General features: G+C 49.1%; 1 protein-coding gene across 22 annotated transcripts in view; it reads left to right on the top strand.

Annotated features, from left to right (window-relative positions):
- Nucleotides 1-23,334, top strand: part of Pde4dip (phosphodiesterase 4D interacting protein) — a 199,746-nt gene that overhangs the window by 167,450 nt on the left and 8,962 nt on the right. For 15 of the 22 annotated variants that reach the window (XR_013052239.1, XR_013052238.1, XR_013052237.1 and 12 more), the window contains 13 exons: nt 1,734-1,966; nt 5,134-5,566; nt 6,359-6,551; nt 7,603-7,719; nt 8,861-9,392; nt 11,021-11,256; nt 12,527-12,578; nt 13,935-14,158; nt 14,742-14,894; nt 16,945-17,130; nt 19,915-20,166; nt 20,854-20,985; nt 21,695-21,814. Coding sequence is in view for 19 of the 22 variants with exons in the window: in XM_076574651.1 (XP_076430766.1) it covers nt 1,734-1,966; nt 5,134-5,566; nt 6,359-6,551; nt 7,603-7,719; nt 8,861-9,392; nt 11,021-11,256; nt 12,527-12,578; nt 13,935-14,158; nt 14,742-14,894; nt 16,945-17,130; nt 19,915-20,166; nt 20,854-20,985; nt 21,695-21,814 (2,863 nt within the window). In the remaining 3 variants the exon portion in view is untranslated. The remainder of the gene's footprint in view (nt 1-1,733; nt 1,967-5,133; nt 5,567-6,358; nt 6,552-7,602; nt 7,720-8,860; nt 9,393-11,020; nt 11,257-12,526; nt 12,579-13,934; nt 14,159-14,741; nt 14,895-16,944; nt 17,131-19,914; nt 20,167-20,853; nt 20,986-21,694; nt 21,815-23,334) is intronic. The other 7 variants (XM_076574640.1, XM_076574643.1, XM_076574646.1 and 4 more) reach the window with 4 other exon arrangements.

The raw sequence follows: 23,334 nt of genomic DNA, 5'->3' as shown, positions 1-23,334 counted from the left end.
CTGCACCAGGCAGCAGTCTTAGAGACAGACATTGTCTATAGTCTGGTCACTGCTGGACTCACAAAATCCAGATGGGATTGAATGCCTAAAGACTGAGTAGCTGTGTTTAGGAATCTCTTCTTTCTGGCTCCATATCACTTGACAATATCAATTGCTGTGGTGCTAAATACCATCACATGTATACTCTGAATGAATGCTACCACAAACGTACAGCACAGGTGTGACCTAGCTTTGTTACGAGGAATAGCAAAAGCCAACAGCTTTGTGACCACCCAAGCTCTTCTAGCAATCATCGACCCATACACCGTGCTCTGGGTCCTATTCTGTTCAGTATGTTAGGGACCCAAATGAATGTATAAAGCATATAATTAATTATATGAATCATCTCTAGTCAGGTGACTGCTACATGGTTTATAGAGATGCACAATAATTATTTTAATGGCTTTGTAATTGGAACATGATTCTATATAACCAGGATAAGCTTATAAGTAACAGACATGACTCATGATATTAACAGAGGGAAAAGGAGATAGCATGACACAGAAATTCCTGCGTGGAGGGGTGAAGAGTGAGGGTCAAAACTGGCCTGGAATTGAGTGTAACTTCTGAACAGTACCACTGGAAGGAAAAGAAGCCAACGTGGCTGGAAGTGTGGCGAGTCCTGTTGGAATGTGTGCAGTAGCACCTGTTTACAAACCCAGCACTCAGGAGGATAAGCCAGGAGAACCAAAAGTTCAAGGACAGCCTGGGGTACCAGTGAGATTGAGGCCAGCATGAGCTGAAAGGCAAGACCCTGTTTCAAAACCTAAGGAGGGAGGAAGGTGGAAGAAATCCTTACATTAAAACAGTCACACACTATGTAGGTTATCACACCCAAATTCTGAGTTGTATTAATATTCCTTTAAAGCTGTAGAATATAGCTAGAGATAAGCCTAGTGTGGATGATAAGAAAATCTAAACACTCCCAACTTCCCACTTGGGAAAAGCACCTTAAAATCTGTTATAAATGAAACATTTAGGAGTGACTTCAAGAAAATCCTTAAGAAGAAAGGCACTGTGAAATCTACTTTGTTTTCTTCTCACGTGCTTAGATTTATAGAGAATTTGCATTGACACAGGGTGATAATTAAAAAGAAAAACTGTGTCCGGTAGGGTGGCTTCACCTCAAACCCTGTAATTGAAGGGTGAGTCTCCTGCTCTCAGTGGAATTGGCTTGGCTCTGCCCTGCCTGGAGCTCCATGATTTTAATTCTGGAACTGGCTGTAGGCACTCTGAGTCTTCATCTCCTCTTTGGAGTCTGAGTAGCAGGCAGGGATTTAGGCACAGAGCACTGGCATCCTGAACCATGATCTTCAGTCAAGACTCCCATGCTCTAGGGTTTGTAAAGCACCTCAACTTCAAGGCAGACTTTTGGGGGACTCTGTGCCCCAGGAAGAGAAGCACCACAATATTGGCATCCACTAGACTAGCTTAAACTTCATTTGTTTGTGTTCAGGGTGTGTGTGTGCGTGTGTGTTTCTCACCACCTCTGGATTCTCCTCTTCCTCCCAAGGCAAGCCCTTGCCTTCACTCACTCGGTGTGGCCTCCTGCCCACACCAATCCCAGGGCCCTGTGACTGACTTGAAGAGAGGGTCATTGCTTGTGTCTTTTGTTCCCATCAGAAGCCACCCTTGCGTGTGTTTGTGGGTCCCCTTTAGTGGTCTAACTTCTTGAAACTGTGGTTTTCTTTCAGCTCATTAAGGTGGCTTTGGAGAAAAGCCTGGCGACCATGGAGACCCAGAACACATGTCTTCAGCCCCCTTCCCCAACAGGAGGGGACAATAACAGGTGTCTTCAGGAAGAAATGCTCCACCTGAGGGCTGAAGTCCACCAGCACTTGGAGGAGAGGAGGAAAGCTGAGGCGGAACTCAAGGAGCTGAAGGCTCAGATCGAAGAAGCAGGATTCTCCTCTGTGTCCCACATCAGGTATGTCCCAACGTTTCCCCCAGACGATGGATGAGCTACCTCAGGCAAGAACTTGCTACATCCCAGGCATGCCACAGGCTTCATGCCTTAATGCTTTTCTATACTCTTTAAAGCAAGGTAAGTGTTAGATAGCGATGACCACTTTTGTTAGGCAGATGATCTAGTCTTAATTTGATATAATAATGCTCTACTATTACTGCCCAGATGCATGGGAATTTGCTCCGCCCATGACCTTGGGCTACCTAGCCTGATTGTGACAGGCAGTGCTTCTTGCCTGCCCATGTGACTTCTTAAAGAGAAGGGGGAGTGGGTTGCAAGCTCTTTCTTGGATGTGGAAGGTTTCCTGGTGCACAATCTGGAGCTTTCCCCATTTTTTCCCTGGGAGACGAAGAAGCAACGACATCACTTCATTTTGCATCAGTGAGTCTGTTTTCCCCATAGAACCCCTTTATAAATTTATATATACCATTGAGGCTCTCGTTATGCATGTGTATGGACAGAATCTTCCTTAGTTGTATGGGTGCAGCCTTCTGGATCAAGTCCCATAATCACCTACCCAGGCAGCTTCACTGCTGTACAGAGAGAGCTGGGAGAGCCTTTGAGGAAGAGGATTTACAGCCCCACTGATCTCCATTCAACTCCCTCTCAGAAGCATACACAGTTGAATCATGGAATTGCAACTTTAATAACCTTTTCTGTTTCACTAAAATTATAAAAAAAAAAAGTGGCAAGTACTGATCCATTGACTACTTTGGCTGTAAGGGGATTTTTGAAAGAGAAAAAAAGCTGAAAAAGACATGATACTGTAGAGTTTCAGTGAGACGTCCTGTCTCAATTGATAAGATGGATATCAATAGAGGAGGACACCAGAAGTCAACCTCCACCTCCACATGGGTACACACACATGCACACATATGTATGCGTGTGCACACACACATATGCACACAATTATTAGTAAGCCTTGTTATTTTATTCTAGATGTCAGTATCACTCACCTCCGGGAGCCACATTCATCGTGGCATACTGTTACAGTAGCTGTGCGGGTGCAGGAATGCCAGTTGAGGACCTGTTCACTCCCTGCATATCCATGTCACTTAAACATGCCTGGTGTTACCCACTGAATAGGATACTGGACCCGGCCTGTTGTCTTTGTTTCACGGTTAAGGAAATTAATGTGTACAAAATTGCAAGTAACCTGCTCAAGATTTCATAATGCCAAGGCTAGACCCTTTCCTCCTGGTTTTTGTTACTTCCTCCTGATTTTGTTAGAGCATTCTCCTGATGCTCTAACTGAGCTAGCCAGCCAGCTGCACCCCCTCCTGATTGGTTAACACCAAAGCCTTTAATCTATAGTCTGTGTTTTCTTTTTTTTTTTCTTTCTTTTTTTTTTTTTTTTGGTTTTTCGAGACAGGGTTTCTCAGTGTAGCTTTGTGCCTTTCCTGGAACTCGCTTTGGAGACCAGGCTGGCCTCGAACTCACAGAGATCCACCTGCCTCTGCCTCCCGAATGCTGGGATTAAAGGCATGCGCCACCACCACCCAGCTAGTCTGTGTTTTCTAAAATAACAACAACAATAAACAAACAAACAAACAAACACAACAAACGAAGATTCTGGGACAATGACTCCATAGACAACGTGCTTGTCACATAAGCACTGGGGCTTGAGTTTGATCCCAGGCAACCCCATGTTCCCATAAATCCCAGCACTAGAGGAAAATGGGGAAGGATCCTTGGGACTTGATGGGCAGCCAGCCCAGCCAATAGGTTAGCTCCAGTGTTTGGTTCAGCGAGATGCCCCATCTCAAAAGAGAAGGTGGAGAGCAGTCAAAGAAGATACCAGATGTCAACCTCCAGTCTCCATATGGGTACACACACACACACACACACACACACACACACACACACACACTTATTATTAAGTCTTGTCATCATTCTAGGTATCAGTTCTTTTATGTTGAATTGTCATGATAATTCTTCCCTTACATTTTACCTACGTTAAAATGTAAGTTTATTCAGGCATTCGTATGTGAATTTACTTGTGATGTCGTGGAGCAGAGTGTCTCCTTCTATGTACACCATGTATATATAACCTTGTAGGTTATTTTCACAACCTGAAAATCTGTGCTGCTCGGCCCTCCACCCAATCTTAAACACTGATGTGAAAAGAGAATACACCTAATGCTCAGTCCCTTGTTAAGCTTTACTCTCGTTAGTTTATAGTGTAAAAACATCAGGCCTTACCCCAACACAGAAGGATGTAAAACTAACTCAGTATTCTCTTCTATACACCTTCCTGTTTTCTCCTTCCTCCATGCTAATTTTGGCACAGAACTATACCTTTTTCTCCTTTGAAAATCTCTCTGAGTTCGATGTTCCAAAGTATTTTCTCCCATGAATCCACACCTAAAAATTTCTGCTTGAAACTCCAAAACTTTAGGATTCTGAGGAACCTCGTCTAGGTGCACACCCAGTACTGATTTTTGCATGTGTGTGTTCTAGCTCAGTGTTCTCAGTTTAGTCAATTTTATTACTTCAACAAATCGAGATGTTTTATGTGTCAGGCATGTGTGGTGGTCCCAGAAATACAGGATGAATAGGGCAAACACAGCATCTGCTCTCTGCAAGGTTACGTCCTATTTTGTGGACCAGGAATATGGCAAATAATTAAATAACTACATTTTTATTACAGCTCTGATCAGTATTATTTATTTTTCATATTCCTGAGCCCCAGTTTATCACTCAGTGATTTAAAACCAGAGATAAGTAATAAAATGATAAAATCCACAATAATAAATTTGTCTTGGGTAGGCTCCATCTTTAAAAAAAAAAACATAATATTGTAATTTTGCTTGTATATTCCAGAGGTCATGAATATTCAGCATGTGAAACTATGTGGCTAAGTAAAGAAAAATAGACTGGGGGTCTATTTCATGATTGTTTAATAATGCTGCCATCCAATGGCTAGGGAAGCATGTGTTGTGAGGCCATTCTTCCCTGCTCCCTCACTGGGTCTTCCAGTGCATGAATGAGGCATGTCACAGGTCTCTGGGATTCAGCTCTGTACTTGAATGGCTCTGAGTCTGTCACGCACTAAGATGTGGGTGAAAAGGTCTTTGAAGAGCTGTAGGCCCGGCTAAACCCGGCTCCGTGTTCTATGCTCTTGGCAGGAACACCATGCTGAGCCTTTGCCTTGAGAATGCAGAGCTGAAAGAGCGGATGGGAGAAGCGATGTCTGACGGATGGGAGGCCGAGGAGGACAAGGAGAAGGGCGAGCTGATGGTGGAGACTGCGGAGGCCAAAGGGGGTCTGGATGAGAGCAGCCTCCAGGCTGAGTTCAGGAAAGTCCAGGGGAAACTGAAGAGTGCCTACAACATCATCAACCTCCTCAAGGAACAGCTGGTCCTGAGCAGCTCGGAAGGGAACGGTAAAGTCAGGCCGGAGCTCCTTGTGCGCCTCGCCAGGGAGGTGGACAGAATGAACATGGGCCTGCCTTCCCCTGGGAAGCAGCAACACCAAGACAAGGAGAACGTGACCACAAGGCCTGGCCCCAGACCCCAGAGCCTCAGTCTTGGGGCAGCCCTCCCAGCGGATACCCACCACGTAAGTGAGGGCAGGGGTGAGGTGAGAAACTCAGGGAAGGGCCGGGGATTTCAGTTTTTACATTACACTGTTCTGCCCTGTGGGTCAGGAAGCACTCCTCAGTGCCTTGATGTTAGCAGCACGGCTCTGTAATCGGAGGCATTTGAAAGGGTTCCACACCATTGAAAGAGTGTTTCTGAGCATTTCATTCCAAGTGCGCTGGCGGTGGGTTATGAACTGCTGTCTGCCCTCCAGGTACTCAGCGTGTGGGGGAGAACGTTCAGACGCAGTGACTTTTCACTGGCTGTAACTGCCAGACTGTTGTGATGCTCTGGGCCTTGACAGGGCCCAGACAAATTGGGGTGCCATGCCATCTTCTTACCACTGCTGCTTCCTCGGAGGTTCCAGAGTGGTCTGTGTCATGGCCTCATGGGAGGTCACTGATACCCTCCTGTGGGAAGGAACTTGGCCTTAGATTCGGTGAAATGGAGAGTTCAAAGGCTTTCTGAGAAGGGCCTGTGGGGCAGGAATGCAGAGAAGGTGGAGTGGAGATTTCCACCTCTTCCTTTTAAGCAACTGAGTAAATGTTTGCTACAGGCTGATCTAGAGACTTGACTGGCGCTGTGCTACCATGCGCTCAGAGAGAAAGAGAAAGAGAACATTGTCCCAGCTCTCCAGGAGCTCTGTCTGGAACAGCTGGGGCAAACACATAATGCACACAGTCCCCGGCGGGCGTTCAGACAGAGAGGTGGCTCTCACCACATAGAGGGTGACCTTAGAGTGTCCTGATCATTGTGTTGGGTCCTTTCACAGCTGGAGAACAAGTCCCAGGCCCGAGACTCCGGACACCAGTCAGAGTTTAGCCTACCTGGGCCCACCAAACACCTGCGTTCCCAGCTGGCTCAGTGCAGACAGCGATATCAAGATCTCCAGGAGAAGCTACTCATCTCGGAAGCTACTGTGTTTGCCCAGGCGAACCAGCTGGAGAAGTACAGGGTCATATTCAGTGAGTGTCACCAGCTCGTGGTCGTCAAGGTGTACCCCCCCCCCCCCCCCCGTGAAGTCACCTGTTTCTCAGCTTCTATCTTTCTACCCCAACCTGTGAACACTTCAGCCATGACTCCAGTCTTAGAACCGTGTGTGACTATTTTACTCCAACCTGTAGGTGGATGTAAAGAATAAAAGAAGAAGATAAGGCTTTAAAGTTACAGTGTAGGGGCTGGATAGAGCTCAGTGCTTAGGAGAACTTGCTGCTCTCGCCGGGGCATCCAACACCCTCTTCTGGCCTCCCGGGGCACCAGGCATGCCCATGGTGCGCAGATGTACACACAGGAAAAGCATTCGTTACATGGAAAATAAAAATAAACACATCTTTAAAGCCAGGGTGACCATAACGGACTGAAACAGACTACCATCTGGGCTCGCTGATTTCCAGGGCTGTCAGTAAGCTGACTTGGCTCTCTACAGGATGGGTTTTTCCTCCTTTGCACTTTAACAGAGTCTTCAAAATCCTGTCATCACTGTTGCTCTAGAGTCAGCCCTAGCCAAGGGAGCTTGCTGCATTGACAGGATGCTCTTTATTCACATAGGTAGGGCACAGGAACCTAAAATTGAATTTTGGCTAGTTTGATAAAGAGTAACCATGGGTAGGTAACTGCTACCTTATTGGACAGGGCAGGGATAGATGTCTCAAGACTCTTAAGCACTTCAGCCACATTGGAACCAAGACCTTGTAGATACAGGGCCTAATGATTTCACTGGAGCTTCCTAACATGGTAGTACGCAACTCTTGACTTTCCCATGTCTAGTCTCAACTAAGCCTCAGTTTTCAGAAGAGAGCCTCTCCATGGCAACCATGGGCTCACCCGGGTGTGTGTGTGGGTACCTACTACCTGTGGCAAGCTTTATCTTCTCCCATTGGAGTTCAAGAAAGCCTCTCTGCTAGCCTGGCTCTGACTGCTTGGCCTTAAAGGCCGGGGGTATGTGCCACTGAGGTTGGGGTAACACGAGGAAGGTCCGGATGCTCTGTAACCGCCACTGTCTCTTCCTGAACACAGGTGAATCCCTGGTGAAACAGGACAGCAAGCAAATCCAGGTGGACCTTCAAGACCTGGGCTATGAGACTTGTGGCCGGAGTGAGAATGAAGCTGAACGTGAGGAGACCACCAGCCCCGGTAAGTACACAGTGTGTGTGGGCCCCTTCTTCCCTGAGTCCTGTGCCCCATTTGGATGCCTTAGGCCACTCCCACTCGAGATGAGTAGTGGGTCAGGAGGAGAATGAAGGAGACCTAGGACCAGCAAAGGACAGGAACTTTGGAGAACTCTTCAAAATGAGGCAACCAGTTTGAACTTCTATAGCTTCCAGCACACTGCTAATAAAAAAAATAATTCAATATAACTTCTATTATAGAAAAAAATATCTAGTCCTTTTTATTATGGAAGAGAGCTGTGAGCTTTAATGGATACCTAAACTGTAAGTTTAGAATAAAATCTTTTCTTTTGTGTTCTCAAAGGACTATTGGGAACCACAGGATCCCTACAGATTGGAAGCTGAGGCAGTGTAGTGGGGAAGTGAGGGGCAGGGATCCAAAGACCAGAGTGCTTGGTTCAAACCCTCTTTTTCTCTATGCCTCCGTTTCCTGACCTGCTAAAATGGCAACAAACCAACTCTCCAACTCACCGGGTACTCACATCAATGAAATGGATAAGTTCTAGTAAAACACTCTGACCCACATGTTACTAGTAAAATGGTGACTCTTCCTGTCATCCTGGTGCCACCGCCCTGACCTGGCTTAATAGACTGACTGGAAGGTCTTGTTTCCCTTAGGCCTGTTTTTGTATGCTGTTGCAACCCAGGAGTTTTAAGTCATAGCACTTTTAGGAAACTGCAGAAGCCATTTGTTCTTGAGTCCTTGTGGTCATTTGAAAGCTATGAAGCTTTGTTAATGTCTCACTGAAGAGGCCCTGACTCACTCGTGTGTTAAGGACACGGGGCACCAGAGGGTTTGAACTCTGGGTCTGCTGTGTGCCCTGCACGGTCTGTGACTAGCTAGCTAGCTTACCACCTTCGGACTCCACCTGGAGAGCCTGTTGGATTCTCCAGGCAACAAGATGAAAGTGACTGTATCTTGCCCACAAGCCTGTTTAGGAAGAAATGCTAGATTCGAGTGCCCAGCATACAGCCAGACTTAAAGAGAGCATTGCTCCGGGTCTTACCCCAGCACTTTGATCACGTGACCAGCCTGCTCCCCTCAATCGAGTGGCCACAGCAGCACCCCCAGCTTCTCTTCAGGAAGATGTCTCTGTTTCTTTCAGAGTGTGAGGAGCACAACAGCCTGGGGCCCATGGTGTTCATGGAGGGGCTGTGCTCTGAGCAGGGGTACCTGGACCCCGTCCTGGTCAGCCCACCTGCAAAGAAGAAGCCTTTGGAGAACAAACCCGGGAGGCAGGACGAGTTCCAGATGCACGGAAATCCAGACGACAGCTCTGTCCTGAGGAAGGACATCAGAGATCTGAAAGCCCAGCTACAGAATGCCAACAAGGTCATTCAGAACCTCCGAAGCCGGGTCCGGTCCCTCTCTGCTACAAGTGATTACTCATCCAGTCTGGAGAGACCCCGGAAGCTGAGAACCATCGCAACCCTGGAGGGGTCTTCACCTCACAGTGTCACTGATGAAGATGAAGGGTGGCTATCGGACGGCACTGGGGCTTTTTACCCCCCAGGGCTACAGGCCAAAAAGGATCTGGAGAGTCTCATCCAGAGGGTATCCCAGCTAGAGGCCCAGCTCCCCAAAACTGGACTGGAGGGGAAGCTGGCCGAGGAGCTGAGGTCTGCCTCTTGGCCTGGGTAAGCGGGGGACTGTTTTGGGGGAGGGGGGGCCACTTGATTGATGCCTAAGTCAGTGCTTAGAACAGCGGCCCTGGCAGTTGTAAGGGAGAATGTATCCAGGTCATCAGAAGGACAGTTATTTAAATATTGGCTGAGCTGAGGGAAAACAAGGGATACCAGCATCCCATCGGATGGTGGCAGCAGATCTCCGAGATGCCCTGTTACAGATGTTAAAAACATGTCAGTTTAAGTGGTACAGGGTAGTGATGGAACTCGTCCCAGATGCCTGATGGGAAATCCTAGCTCTGCAACTCCCGAGCTGTGCAAACTAATCTTTCCCTATCTAGTTGCTTACCTACGAAGTGAAGATAAGAGAGGACCCAACTCAAGGACAGTTACTGGGCTTAGCTGAATTCTTACATGTGCTTCTAGTATCTGGAATATAGTACTCTCAATGCTGTTTTCAGTTATCTCGATTACCAATACTTTATGCTAAAAAATACTGAATGGACATATATGTCAACCTCTGTACCGATTCTACCGCTAAGTAATGAACCACTCTAAGACATGATGACTTTGCCATCTCTCATGGTTCTCTGGGCTGACTCGATTCGGTTGGATCTCCCACGTGGCCGCCGTCAGATGGAAGCTATGGCCAGAGTGATCTGAAAGGTCCTTCTGAGGTGGGCATGGAGTCTTTATCCATGCCTAGGATCCTGGTTCCTCCCTTTCTCCATGTGGCTTTGTCTTCAAGGATGTCTCCTTGATTCTGGTTTCTCATGGTGTCATAGTCCTTGGCAATGTTGCTTCTGTGTGAAAGCTAGTATCTAGGACAGGAGGTAGATCTTGCCAGGCAGCTAAAGAACTACTCCTTGGCTTGGCACAGTGATGCCTCCATTGTGTTGCCTGGGTTAGCATGGTCACAGCATCTTCCAGACTTAACTGTATAGAGAATAAACCTCCTCACTGACGGAGGACTGGCAAAGCCATGTTGGAGGAAAGCACGGGACGTGGGAGACTGTACTTACTGTCTTTGCAAAACGCCATCTGCCGCAGTATCAGAGCACAGAAGAAATCCACGCAGATGATGGTGTTTGAAATAGAAGATGAGAAAGTCCTAGACAGACTTAGGAGTAAAAAATTATAAATATTTATAGGATATCTATTGTGTGTCCACACTGTACTGGACTGTGTGAGATGTAAAATGTGGGATTTTCTTTCTTTCTTTTTTTTTTTTTTTTGGTTTTTCGAGACAGGGTTTCTCTGTGTAGCTTTGCACCTTTCCTGGAGCTCACTTGGTAGCCCAGGCTGGCCTCAAACTCAGAGATCTGCCTGCCTCTGCCTCCCGAGTGCTGGGATTAAAAGCGTGCACCACCACTGCCCGGCTTGGATTTTCTTTACTCTCATAGATCTTATGGTTTAGTTTTGAATATGAGACTAACATTCTAGAAGAGTTAAGAACAATAGCTTCCTAAACGTTTTGGTACAGTAGTTTCTTGGTGTGGAATTTACTTTTCAACACTTTCCGTGGCTAGTACAGTGCCCAAGTCAGGGAGTGCCTTAGGTGTGGTCTCACAGAGGAAGCCCCTATAACTTACACTCACTCTTTTTTTCAATCTTCTTCTCCCCTCTCTTCCCTGCACTAGAAAATACGATTCCTTGATTCAGGATCAGGCCCGCGAACTATCATATCTGCGTCAAAAAATCCGAGAAGGGAGAGGTATTTGCTATCTTCTCACCCAACATGCAAAAGACACAGTGAAGTCTTTTGAGGACCTCCTAAGGAGCAATGACATCGACTACTACCTGGGCCAGAGCTTCCGGGAGCAGCTAGCCCAAGGGGGTCAGCTGACGGAGAGACTCACCAGCAAACTGAGCACCAGTGAGTTGGCCCCCGGCACAGTCCTAGGCTCAGGTGGCCGCCATTCCTCCACAGCGGCACTCGACCCCAGAGTCCAGGTTCCTGAATCAGGACTCCTTTGAGTGGCACCAAGCGTGGCTGTCACCTCTGTAGAGCTAGGCATAGTGGCACACTTCTATAATCCCAGAACTGAAGAGGTCAAGGTGTACAATTAGGAATTTGGATCAACCTACAGGAAAAGGGACTTGTCATCTCAGATACAAAAGAAGGTTGAGAGGAAAGAGACGGTGGTCACGTGGGTGTGTATGTAGAAGCCAGGCTGCCACGGGATGTGGAGGCTGGAGTATGGCAGAGAATAGACGGGGAAGCAGCTTGTGGCCAGTGATATAAAATATGTTTCAGTTTTCAGCCCCAGTTTGGACATGTGAAGTCATGATTGTGAGCACCAGGTCAGGGGGGGTGACTTCCCCGGTGAGCTCAGGTGAGCTGCCTGCTCACCTCTCTAAAGAAGGGTTATCATAGGTGTTCTCTCACAAGTGGAATCGGGAGGCAACTGTAAGACATTAGCAACAGCGAGCATGGAAGCAGGAAGTCAGTTACCAGGGAACAGACGCGGGCCCAGCAGCAGAGGTGAGGGTGAGTGTGAGCCACAGAGGACTTCATGATCCAAGTATCTTGTGCACATCTGCAGAAGTCTCATCGTGGAATCCATCATTTTGTTCTGTTAATTTATGCTGATTAAAAAGATATCGCCTGTGGCTGGGGCAGTAGCTCCGTCAGTGAGTGTTTGCCTTACAAGCAAGAAGACCCGAGTTCAGTCCCCAGACTCGACTCTTCCTAAGAAAGCCTGTGCATGGTAACTTGCACTTGCAGTCACAGCCCCGAGGAGCCAGAGACAGACGGGGCTCCTGGGCTTGCTGGCTAGACAGCCTGGCTTAGCTGGTGAGTCCGATTTCAGTGAGAGACTGTCGCAAAAAAGAAGGAAGAAAATGGTGGGTGGCTACCCACAGTTGCCCACTGGCCTCCCCAGGCATACACACACACACACACACACACACACACACACACACAGAGAGAGAGAGAGAGAGAGAGAGAGAGAGAGAGAGAGAGACAGACAGACAGACAGACAGACAGACAGACAGACAGACAGACAGAACTTGAGCACTCAAAATAGTTCTCCTGAACCGATGTGTGGCATAATCACTGTTCTGTGTCCTCGTGGAACCCGTGCTTTCTAATGTGTGATGTGGAACCTGTTTAACTTCTGTAACTTTCTAAATTTTATTTTCAGAGGATCATAAAAGTGAGAAAGAAGAAGCTGGGCTTGAGCCGCTGGCCCTCAGGTAATTCAGAAGACAGTCTGGTAAAGGGACCCAGACAGGGTAGCCCCAAGTTCACAGACCAGGAAGGGAAGCTGAAGGAGATTAATTCATTTGTTCATTGAACACTGACTGGTTTTTCCAAATTCTTTTCTTTTGTTATAATTTCATGGCCGTAGTAATGCTCTAGACGTGGTAAGCTAGAAGCAGCCTGACTCATGAACGAACCATGTGTGTCCCAAGAGTCTTAGCTTCCTGCGAGGTTGGCCTGCCCCGGGGCTTTATGGACAGCTAGCTCAGTAGTCACTTTATTTTCTTGGAGAATCAATCCTATGACAGTATGTAGAGAAAGAGGCAGAGACGGTGCAGAGACACTGGAAGACGACATGTTCAGTCTGGAACACTCACGAAGACACTGGCTCAGGGTCACTTGTGGCCACTGCTTTGAGCCCGGGGTCACGTGTGGCCACTGCTTTGAGCTCATGGTCCTGTGTGGCCACTACTTTGAGCTCCGGGTCACTTGTGGCCACTGCTTTGAGCTCAGGGACACTTGTGGCCACTGCTTTGAGCTCAGGGTCATGTGTGGCCACTGCTTTGAACTCAGGGACACTTGTGGCTACTGCTTTGAGCTCAGGGTCACTTGTGGCCACTGCTTTGAACTCAGAGACACTTGTGGCCACTGCTTTGAGCCCAGGGTCACTTGTAGCCACTGCTTTGAGCTCAGGGACACTTGTGGCCACTGCTTTGAACTCAGGGACACTTGTGGCCACTGCTTTGAGCCCAGGGACATTTGTGGCCATTGCTTTGAGCCCAGGGTCACTTGTGGCCACTGCTTTGAGCCCAGGGTCACGTGTGGCCACTGCTTTGACCCCTTTATGTAGTGCTTGTGCCTGAGATCCTGCGAGTGCTTCTCAGAATATCAGTGGTGAAGGACACGGTGTTTGTGATTCATTTTGGTTTCCTCATTTATCACAGCCACATAAAGGGCCTGCACTTGAGCTAACTAGATGTCTCCACTTACCCTAGCTTTGGGTGTTAGGGCGTTTGTTCCACATTTTTTAAGGCTTCCTTTTAGTTTTTTATACTTGTTGGAGATGCTCATAGTCCTCAGACTGCCGCTGTTTTAGGGATCACCCGTTAGGCAGCCGTGCCTTAAAGGACTGGCTGTGCCTCTGCCGGTGCCAGCCTGTGGCCTGGGCACTGTGTGGCTGCTGTGGTCTACCCATTGACATCCCACACGCCCAGTCGGAGATGTGTCATTCTCGGATTCTGTACAGAATGGCGCCCTTGGCTTACGTGGGTCTCCCTGCGGGCATTAGGGAAGGCCAGCTGTGCTAGGTGACCTTGGACTCACCCGTGGCCTGCTCCTCTCCCCACCAGGCTCAGCAGGGAGCTCCAGGAGAAGGACAAAGTGATCGAAGTCCTGCAGGCCAAGCTGGATAGCCGGTCTCTCTCGCCCCCCAGCAGCCATGCCCTGTCTGACTCCCACCGCTCGGCCAGCAGCACGTCCTTCCTGTCTGATGAGATAGAAGCTTGCTCTGACATGGACGTAGCCAGCGAGTACACAGCCTATGAAGAGAAGAAGTCTTCACCTGGCCACTCAGGTAGCCTCCACTGTCGGAGTGGCACCTCCTCCATCTAGACTGAGAAGAGACCCTGGGATCCAGGCCTTATAGTCCACTTTGGTGCATGGAACATGGCTCTGGGACCAAGTCCCAAGCACAGGCCCCCATGGGTTAGATCCCGGCTTTATTGCTGACTTTCTAAGTAATTCTGTCTCTCTTGAGTTCCGTCATCATGCACATGCTGACATGTAATCCCAAGTGAGGAGGTGGTGGCCAACCTTTACTGCCCACTGAGTCTGCCTGATAGACCTCCGTCCTTAAATGCCCCATGTCCTTACAGTTTCTGCACAGTGGCCCCCGAGTCGTCGCGGGCTTCCAAAGATCCCGCCACGTGTGCTACTTCAGGATTTCCAGGTTCTGAACTCCCTTTGTCACCCCAAAGGTGGTTCCCTCACTGAAGGAGCTATCTAAGAGTAAGAAAGGGGATACTGCAAAGGGTCCTTGTCCCCAGGGCATTTCAAGACAGCCAGCCTCCGGCCCTGGTACTCCTGGAGAATATAAGGCCCGGGTCCCAGTTCTCTGGAGAACACCAAACATTTTCTTTCATTCGTGGGTTTTGTAGAGTCCATCCATCATTTGAGTCATTGTACTGTGTTGTCTTCTAAACCATCAGCCACCAGTGCATCTCAGGGGCTGAAGGTCGAGTCCAGCAACAGCCCCATCAGCTTGCCAACTCCCCAGAACCCCCTCAAGGAGGCCAGCCAGGCCTGTTCAGGTATGCCACAGCCCGTGGGGCGGTAGCTTCCTCTCTCTCTCTCTCAGCTGCCTGCTCGGTTTTCCTTCAGGGATAAGGGTGGAAACTGTTAGAAGCCTAAATCTATTATATCCTAGACCAATCAGGCCGTTCTCATTCACCATCTGTGTCTGATTTTTAGAAATGAGAAAACAAGAAGTCTGCAATAAGCTTTGATCTATGAACCAGTTTTGACCAAGAATTGACAAATCCTTTTAAATAAGCATCTCCATTTCTTTCTCTAACCCACCCCGGGGAACAGAGGCAAACGTGTTTGTAGGATTATAATAGCTAAAGAACAGGAAGAAACTCTCATCCATCGATCCCATTTATGCTACCTACTTAAGTGGTGCAAATGCCTTTGTCCATAGGTGACGCAGCTGACGTCACAGCTCAATGACGTTTCTTTTACATTACTGTCGGTGGATTTATGTATGGGTCCATAGTCCAGGATGTGTACCATGTATATATGGGGCGCATTCATCTTCGTGTCTTAGTACGGGTGTCAGTGTTCACTGCTCACTGAGAGCTCTGCTTCAGAGACTATAGAGAAAGGCCCACCCCCCACTTCCTGCCTTCCTCTATGGCTGGCTACCTTCAGGTCATATGTGCTCAGGTCTGGGTCCCCAAAAGCACAGTCCTATTCTGTGCTACCCTCACCCCTCCCACAGGCAGTTCAACCACAGTCTGGAGGAGGAGGGGTATGTATCTTTTCTCTATCTGAGCCCGGACTCTGTGGGTCTGGCTCCGAGTGAGCAGCAAGTGAACCAAGAAATCGTGAAGGATGGGCTACTCACCCCGAGCATAGATAACCTGCCTAAAGGCTTTCAGCTCAAACAGAGCCTACGGTCAGGGGTTCTAACATCACAATGCCTTCCTAAAAGATGGCCAGGCTGTGTCTCTAGGCAGTTTGGGTGATTTCAGTATGGCTCTGACGCAGTACCAGCACCAGGGGATCAATGATGTATTGTAGATGTCGTCATGTCTTCTACATAAGGCCTCTTCCTCAGGATAGTATTGATTTCTGCCCTGATCCCCACTGGAAAAAAGAAACAAAACATCCAATTTTCATAGTGTTTCTCAAGATTTGGCTGCACATGGACTTCATGGGTCACTAGGGGGAAAATATTTTTTTTTTAATTAAACTGCCGGGTCCTACTCAAAGAGTTTATCATTCTACTACTATGCGCCGAGGCAGCCTGTGTGTACAGAGTTGGTGGTGCACCCTTCAACCCAGCACGTGAGGCTAGTCTGTCCTGCGTAGTCAGAGCCTGTCAACGGAGGTGGGAGGAAAGAGAAGGAGACAGAGGAGGGGTGGAACCTTCCGAGAAGAAGGGGCTGGGAAAGGAAGGAGGAAAAACAAGACAGCGCCCTCCTGGGAAAATACGGTCAAAGTATAACACATACACATACAGAAATGGCACAATGAAGTCCATTCTCCCGTACAATTAATATAAGCTAATACAAATGCTAAATAGTTGTCTCAGACAGGCTTGGAAGCCACTGTCTCAGCCACACCACCATGGCTGTTGCTCCTCTTGTGAATGAACACTCCGCTTTGGATTTCTGAAGTTTGTTCCCACCACAGTCCCGCCCACACTACACCTACCAGGAATACCTGGTCTAGCCTGCCCTCCTCAGAAGGATCATAACACAGTCACAAAAGGAGTTCTGGGTGAGCAAATAGTCTCTTCTCAGAGAGAAGGGCTGGTACCAGCATCCCAGGGCCTGTGAGGAAGTAAGCATAGCCATCCTGATGTACAGTAGGCGTGAGTCACGCCATCTTGCCTCCATGTCGAGCAGAGGATATACATGCAGGTGAGCCCGGCAAAGGGATAAGGAGGAGACACCTGCCAGGCTGCTTCTTAGGATTAACACTTGGCCTTGCTGGCTTAGCCTGGACCACAGTAAGTGCTGGCCACATGACAGGCCCACATCTGATCAGGGGATGATCTGCCTTCTCTGTTTTTTTTTTTTTTCTCTTGCTTTCTCTCTAATGGTGTCTCCTTTCTCCCTAACTCTTTACTTCTAGGCTTTCACTTTAACTCCTCACCCAAGCCGGCTAGCCTTGCCCAGGCACCAATGCCCTCAACTCCACCCAGCTTCATGCCTTTCGGCCCCTCTGGCCCTCCCCTCCTCGGTTGCTGTGAGACACCAGCGGTGTCCTTGGCTGAGGCTCAGCAGGAGCTGCAGATGCTGCAGAAGCAGCTGGGAGAAAGTGAGCCCCGTTGTCCTGGTGTGCTTATTAGTGGCGGCCACCACGCTGTTGCTCTGCATGGCTTCGGCTTGATGGGGGTGAAGGGAAAACTAGGCATGTGTCACAGGGGGCAGATGGAGGGAAAGCTTGCTTGCTTCTTGTCTGAAATGCGTCTGCTGTGGTCCCTGGGGTGTGTGCCATCAGCTACGGGAGGGACTCAGAGACTTTCAGTCCGGCGCTCGCCGACTGCTAACACATTAACCACCCAGTATGTTAATGCGCATCCCTGGCAGTCTGGGAAATGCTGAGTGGCAGGCGGGATAAAGAAGTTATGCTTTGCCCCTGCAGGGTGACATAACCGTTAAAAAATATGGCCACATGCACCGACTGCTCTGTGGGGTCGTTACATCTCTTGCTGCAGACTGCTCTTAATGAAGTCATCAGCTTGAGATACAAAGGGTGATGTCAACATTCAGAAGCAGAGCGGAGTGGAGCCCCTTTTCTTATTGTTCAAGGTCCATCCCTAAGCAGGAAACCAGACATGTAGATGGGTAGACCGGCCATGACACAGGCCATGACAAACAACTGTTGTGAATTCTGTCCTTTGACCCCATAGGTAGTTCATCGTGTGTGCTTGCACGGTTCATAGAAAAGGATCTGCTGTGTGTGTGTGCTCTGGATGCCTCATTGTAAGGTTTTATGCATGTAATCACTTTAGGTGTAAAAAGAATTACTTTGTAGTAATGACTTTTAAAGACAACTGGAAAGGGTTTGAGAATTTCACTGAAGTCCCATTCTCTGCCTGTAACAGAGCTTGAGTGAACCAGAGATTAACAGCAAGATTCTCCACACCTAGAGTATTTACTGACCACAGATCACAGCCAAGAGTTCCCATCTGTAAAGCCCCTGAGGGCATTTGGATCAGCCTTTTTTTTTTTTTTTTTTTTTCACTCAACCCCCAAAATGGATAGTTTGTCTCATGTGCACACAGCTTGATTTTCAGGAGCCACTGGACCATGAATGACTTCAGGAGAGCTTGCCGATCCTATAGGCTGTGGAATCTAAGGGAACACATCTTCCATTATCAGCTCTCTCCTGGACATCAGTGTAGGGCCTGCCTAACATGACTGTGGTCTTGCCGGAGCCTCACAAGAGTCCTGTGTAGTCCATGGAGTTAGAGCAGACAGCTAAGACTGGAGATAACTGCCCAGTGGGAGAGAATGGGCTTGGCGCCTGTCTTCTGTTCCCTGAGTATGGTCCCCGACCCCTCTGTACCAGGGCACAGATGCCCTGCTGCTTGAGCTTGGTTGGACCCAGTGGCAATGCTCTGGTGCCTTTTTGCAGCTCTTCTCCTGAGAGACCAGCAGATGGGCTAGTGCTCATGACCGAGAGCTGTTCCCCCAGCAGTTCTGACACCGACAAACGGGCCGCATGTCAAAGTGGCATGACCTTCTTGGGCTTTCTTTTCCTTCTGTCCTTTTCCTTTATCTTTCCATGGTTGTCAGCAGGTTTTTAGGAAGGGAAAGAATAGGAGGAGAATTCTGTGTATAAAACTGTTTCGGGAGGGTGTGTGTGTGTGTGTGTGTGTGTGTGTGTGTGTGTGTGTGTGTGTGTGTGCTCATTAAGACAAAATCTATGGTAGCCCAGGTGTGTGTGTGTGTGTGTGTGTGTGTGTGTGTGTGTGCTCATTAAGACAAAATCTATGGTAGCCCAGGTGTGTGTGTGTGTGTGTGTGTGTGTGTGTTTACATTTCCTCAGGTGATTTTAGCATGTAGCCCAATTTGAGAACCAGTTATAACTGAGGATAAAAGTTGGGCAGTGGCCATTGTACTAATCCTTGCTCAGAGTCTGAAGGCCTTGGAGGGAATGATGGACTCATTCCTGTGTGCTTAGAGGGGGCTGCCTGTCTTTTTCGCCTGTGTTGGTAATCTTTGGAAGAAACGAGCCTTGCTGTGCTCCTCTTGGCACACACCCACCCTCCTGTTCTGGGCTTTGAAAAACAGAAGCGGAAAACAAAACTCTGCATAGGGACCCTCCTTTTGACATTCCCTAGGGAGGTCAGAAACAGGCTAAGGAGGACGTCACCTGGACTCTTGCCTCTGCTTACGGGACTCAAGGAGGGGCCTCTGCTTTCCTGGGGTCTCTGAAAGCATTATCCTAGCAAAGGAGAGGTCCCGCCCACCGTCCTTGAAACATGCTTGATGATTCTTTAAGGTTGGAAACATCTAACTGTAGTTTGTTAAATCTTGTGGAGGGATCCAGATCACAACTTTCCTCACAGGGGTTTCCCAACCCAAGCAAAGAGCTCTTCAATCTGGAAACAACTAACTGGATTTTATACCTCATCTCCTCTGCAAAGATTGACTGATGGTTAGCTTTGGGGGATGGCTATTACAGGCGAACGGATGTTCCCAATTGTGGGTGCGCCCAGTCAGATAGCTCATCATTCTTTGCCCCTAACTTTGGGATGATTCCTACATCCAGAGCTTTCCTGGATTCTATCATGAGGAATATACCAGTAGGGACGCAGAAGTGGCGCCCTGGGCTTTTCCTTTGTGTACACAGGCGTCTTTCAGATCCTTCATTATCCTTTGCCTCTTGGTGTCTCATACTAGGAAATGCAGAGGGTGGAAGTCAGGCTTGAGCTTTTGAGTCTTCATTTAACTGCTGTCCTGCGATGACTGGGGGACCGACACCCCCCCCTCCCCGTGTCCACCACTAGTCTCCCTTCTCAGTAGTCTCAGTGTCCTTACTGGTTCTTGGCTTCTGATCCCAGTGGTTTCTCACTGGTTTCTTTCTGTCCAGGTGTTAGCGTGGCTCCTCCTGCCTCCACAGCTACGCTGCTGAGCAGCCGTCCAGAAGCTAGCTCTTCCCACTACCTCAACCCCGCTCAGCCCTACTCTCCTACAAGGGGCATCATAGAGCTGGGCAGAATCCCGGAGCCTGGTTACCTGGGTAGCAGCGGCCAGTGGGACACGATGAGGCCTCAGAAAGGGAGCGTCTCTGGGGACCTGTCGTCGGGCTCCTCACTGTACCAGCTGAACGCCAAACCCACAGGTAATGCACAGAACTGACAGGATCACCCCTTAAATATGTCCTGTGCACAAAAACCCAGTCACACCAAGTGGAGGGGTGTAGCTAAGGAGGCCAACAGGATGTGATGGAGCTCAGTTCCAACAGTAAAAAACGGAATTTCCAGGAGACAGACCAAAGTGAAGGGGTCCGCTTGTAACCCAAGAGTGCTTCTTCTCCTGGGTTCTTCGATCCATGTAGGGGCCTCCTTATTCCTGGCTTGTTAAAAGTGAGGTAGGGAAGCATGCCCTGTAGCTTGAGGACGTGGTTTTTACCTTAGGCCTTCTCTTTAAGTGGGAATGGATGGATTTTGCTAAAAAACTGTCGAGTAACAATAAAGAGACTGGAAAAAGGCAGTAAGGTCTTCCCTGTCACCCCCCAAAACACACCCAAGGGTGGACACGCCTTGCCCAGAGGTAGTCGGGCTCAGTTAGAGCTGTCAGTTACTTTCTCAGTGATAGGCAGCTCCCTTTCACCGTGGGTGGGGGCCAGTGGGCTTTAGCAAAGGGCCGCCCTGTGCTCCCACACCTCCTTCAGTGAGGTTGCCCGTGTGGAAGGGCACAGTGGGCAGAGGGAAGGGGACCTTAGGGTCAGGCTGAGGGGGCACTGGCAGAGCTCACCCACCCTAGCAACCAGCGTTCTAGCTTCCGCCTTGTCCTGGGATGGCTGCAGGGGCTGACCTGTTGGAAGAGCATCTCAGTGAGATCCGGAACCTGCGCCAGCGCCTGGAGGAGTCCATATGTGTCAATGACCGGCTTCGGGAGCAGCTGCAGCAGAGGCTCACCTCCACCACCCGGGAAAGCGGTAGGCAAGGCAGAGGCTCACCTCCACCCCCACCCCCCCGGAAAGCGGTAGGCAAAGCAGAGGCTCACCTCCACCCCACCCCCCACCCCCCACCCCCCACCCCCCAGGAAAGCGGTAGGCAAAGCAGAGGCTCACCTCCACCCCTCCCCGTCCCCCCCCCCCCCGAAAGCGGTAGGCAAGGCCCCGCCTCTGTCCTGGATGATGGGAAATGTCCCAAGACAGAGCCTCCCAGTTTTCTAAGCACTGATACTCTTTATTTCATTTGACTGTCCCACAGTATCGTGGGAGGTATCTGAGCTCAGAGCCCAACTTTCCTCAGGCAAAGATCTGGCCTCTTGCCCTTAATCGGCTTATATGTAGCTGGCTGGTAAGCAGTAGAGCCAGGTCTATGAAGACCCACCCCACCCACTTCACTTAGGAGGCCATTAGTCCCCACCTCTGCCCTGCCCCGCCCCCCACGTCATTTGGAGGTCACCTTTCATGCATGCAGTTGCTGCCCCTACACAGCAACCTCAGCCAGTTAGGGAGAAAACGCCTCCTACGCAGTCACAGTGCCTGCATGTGCTAGGTGCCACTCAGCACCAGCCACTGTGCTCAGGTTAACCCCAGGCCTTGAGGGCCAGAGATTTCTGCTGGGTCAGGACAGCAGATCTTTGAGGGAATGGAAAAGCATCTTTCACATGGGACATATGTGTGTTTTCTGGGACAGGCTCCACCTCCCACTTCTACAGTCAGGGCCTGGAGTCCATGCCTCAGCTCTACAGTGAGAACAGAGCCCTGAGGGAAGAAAACCAAAGCCTGCAGGCTCAGCTCAGTCATGCTTCCAGAGGTGGGTTGTGCAAAAATCACAAACTACAGCTCTCCCTAGGTCTGTTTCTACCCTGGCCATGACAATCACCAATTGGAGAAGCAAAGAGAAGGCTGATGTAACAGCTACCCAGATTTACCAATCCAAGATTTACATTGCTAATCTACCTACAAAGGGCTAGTCCCTACGACAGTGGTTCTCAACCTGTGGGTCATGACCCCTCTGGGCATCAAACAATGTTTTCACGGGGGTCACCTAAGACCATCAGAAAGCACAGAGATTTGCATCACGATTCCTAACAGTCGCAAAATTACAGTTATGAAGTAACAACAAAAAATAATTGTATGGTTGAGGGGTCACCACAACATGAGGAATTGTATTAAAGGGTCACAGCACTAGGAAGGTTGAAAACCACTGGCCTAAGACATCTCAACCCTGGCCCTCAGGCTGCGATGTGAGGTTCTGGGACTGAATGGCTCTAGGAAGCCCGTTCCTTCTGAAAGCCCACCCACATCGATCCAGCTGGCTGTCTACCAAGCTGCCATGTCATTTGGGAATCTGCCCCCTTCCACCTGCTCACAGTGACTGGGATCCACAGCAGCAGGAAGCATGTGTCCGTATTCTCTCATGCATCTCCAGACAAGTACAGATGTGGGCAGCTGTCTGGGTCCTGTTTGCCAGTCCCCTGCCTCCTCACTACATCCCTCCCTCCCGCTGCTCTCTGGCCGTCCTCCTATGGTTCCATGTCCTCTAGAACTTTCCCAACCCTACTTAATGGTCACCTATGAGTGGGCATCATTTCCCATGTGGCCTGGGAGGCAAATTACCTTAGTTATTAATTGACTTGATTAAATCAATGTCTGACTAGTAACACATGATTTTTATTTACAAATATCTATTGAACAGCTATTAAAAGGCTAAGAACAGTATATGAAAGGATTAAGTCCAGAATGAAGGAATCCTTGTGGAGGCAAAAGGCAAGAAGAGATATTTCTAAGGTAGCTACTCCAGTACAAGAAGACTTGAGAGGCAAAGCCCCTGCTGGGGAAGATAACTAAGGCTGAAGGATGAGGGGGAGGCAGAGAGCCTACCAGTGCATGCTGGGAAGAGAACAGCCTCCCTGGTGAGAAACAGCCAGACACCCAAATGAGTACACTTGTATGCAAGGACTAGCCTCACATGAAGAGTCCCTGTAGACCATTTTTAAGGAGTTCTGATCAAAGAGATGTCACATGGCTAGAAAACACCAAAATGTCCCAATTTTCAAAATGATGATATATTCTAAAAACCATAAACAAGAAATCAGTGCTGGTCTTTGATAAGACTGAAGGTGGACAGCTGAGTGGCTGCCTGAGTGTCTAGAAAACACTGAGCTTTAGGAACATGCTGCTCTCCCTCAGGGCAAGAGCAGGTGTGCTTAAACAGAGGGTCAGACACCACAATGAAAGAGACCCACACCCCCCAGTATGGGGGGGCCCCCTAAGCCAGACTGCTCACCCACACAGGACCTTCCTTCCTTCCCCTGGCCTCACATGTGTTTG

This window comes from Peromyscus maniculatus, chromosome 6 (genome assembly GCF_049852395.1).
Source record: "Peromyscus maniculatus bairdii isolate BWxNUB_F1_BW_parent chromosome 6, HU_Pman_BW_mat_3.1, whole genome shotgun sequence".
Taxonomy (NCBI): Eukaryota; Metazoa; Chordata; class Mammalia; order Rodentia; family Cricetidae; genus Peromyscus; species Peromyscus maniculatus.
The sequence above is the reverse complement of the archived record's forward strand: the minus strand, read 5'-3'. Positions and strand labels throughout refer to the sequence as shown.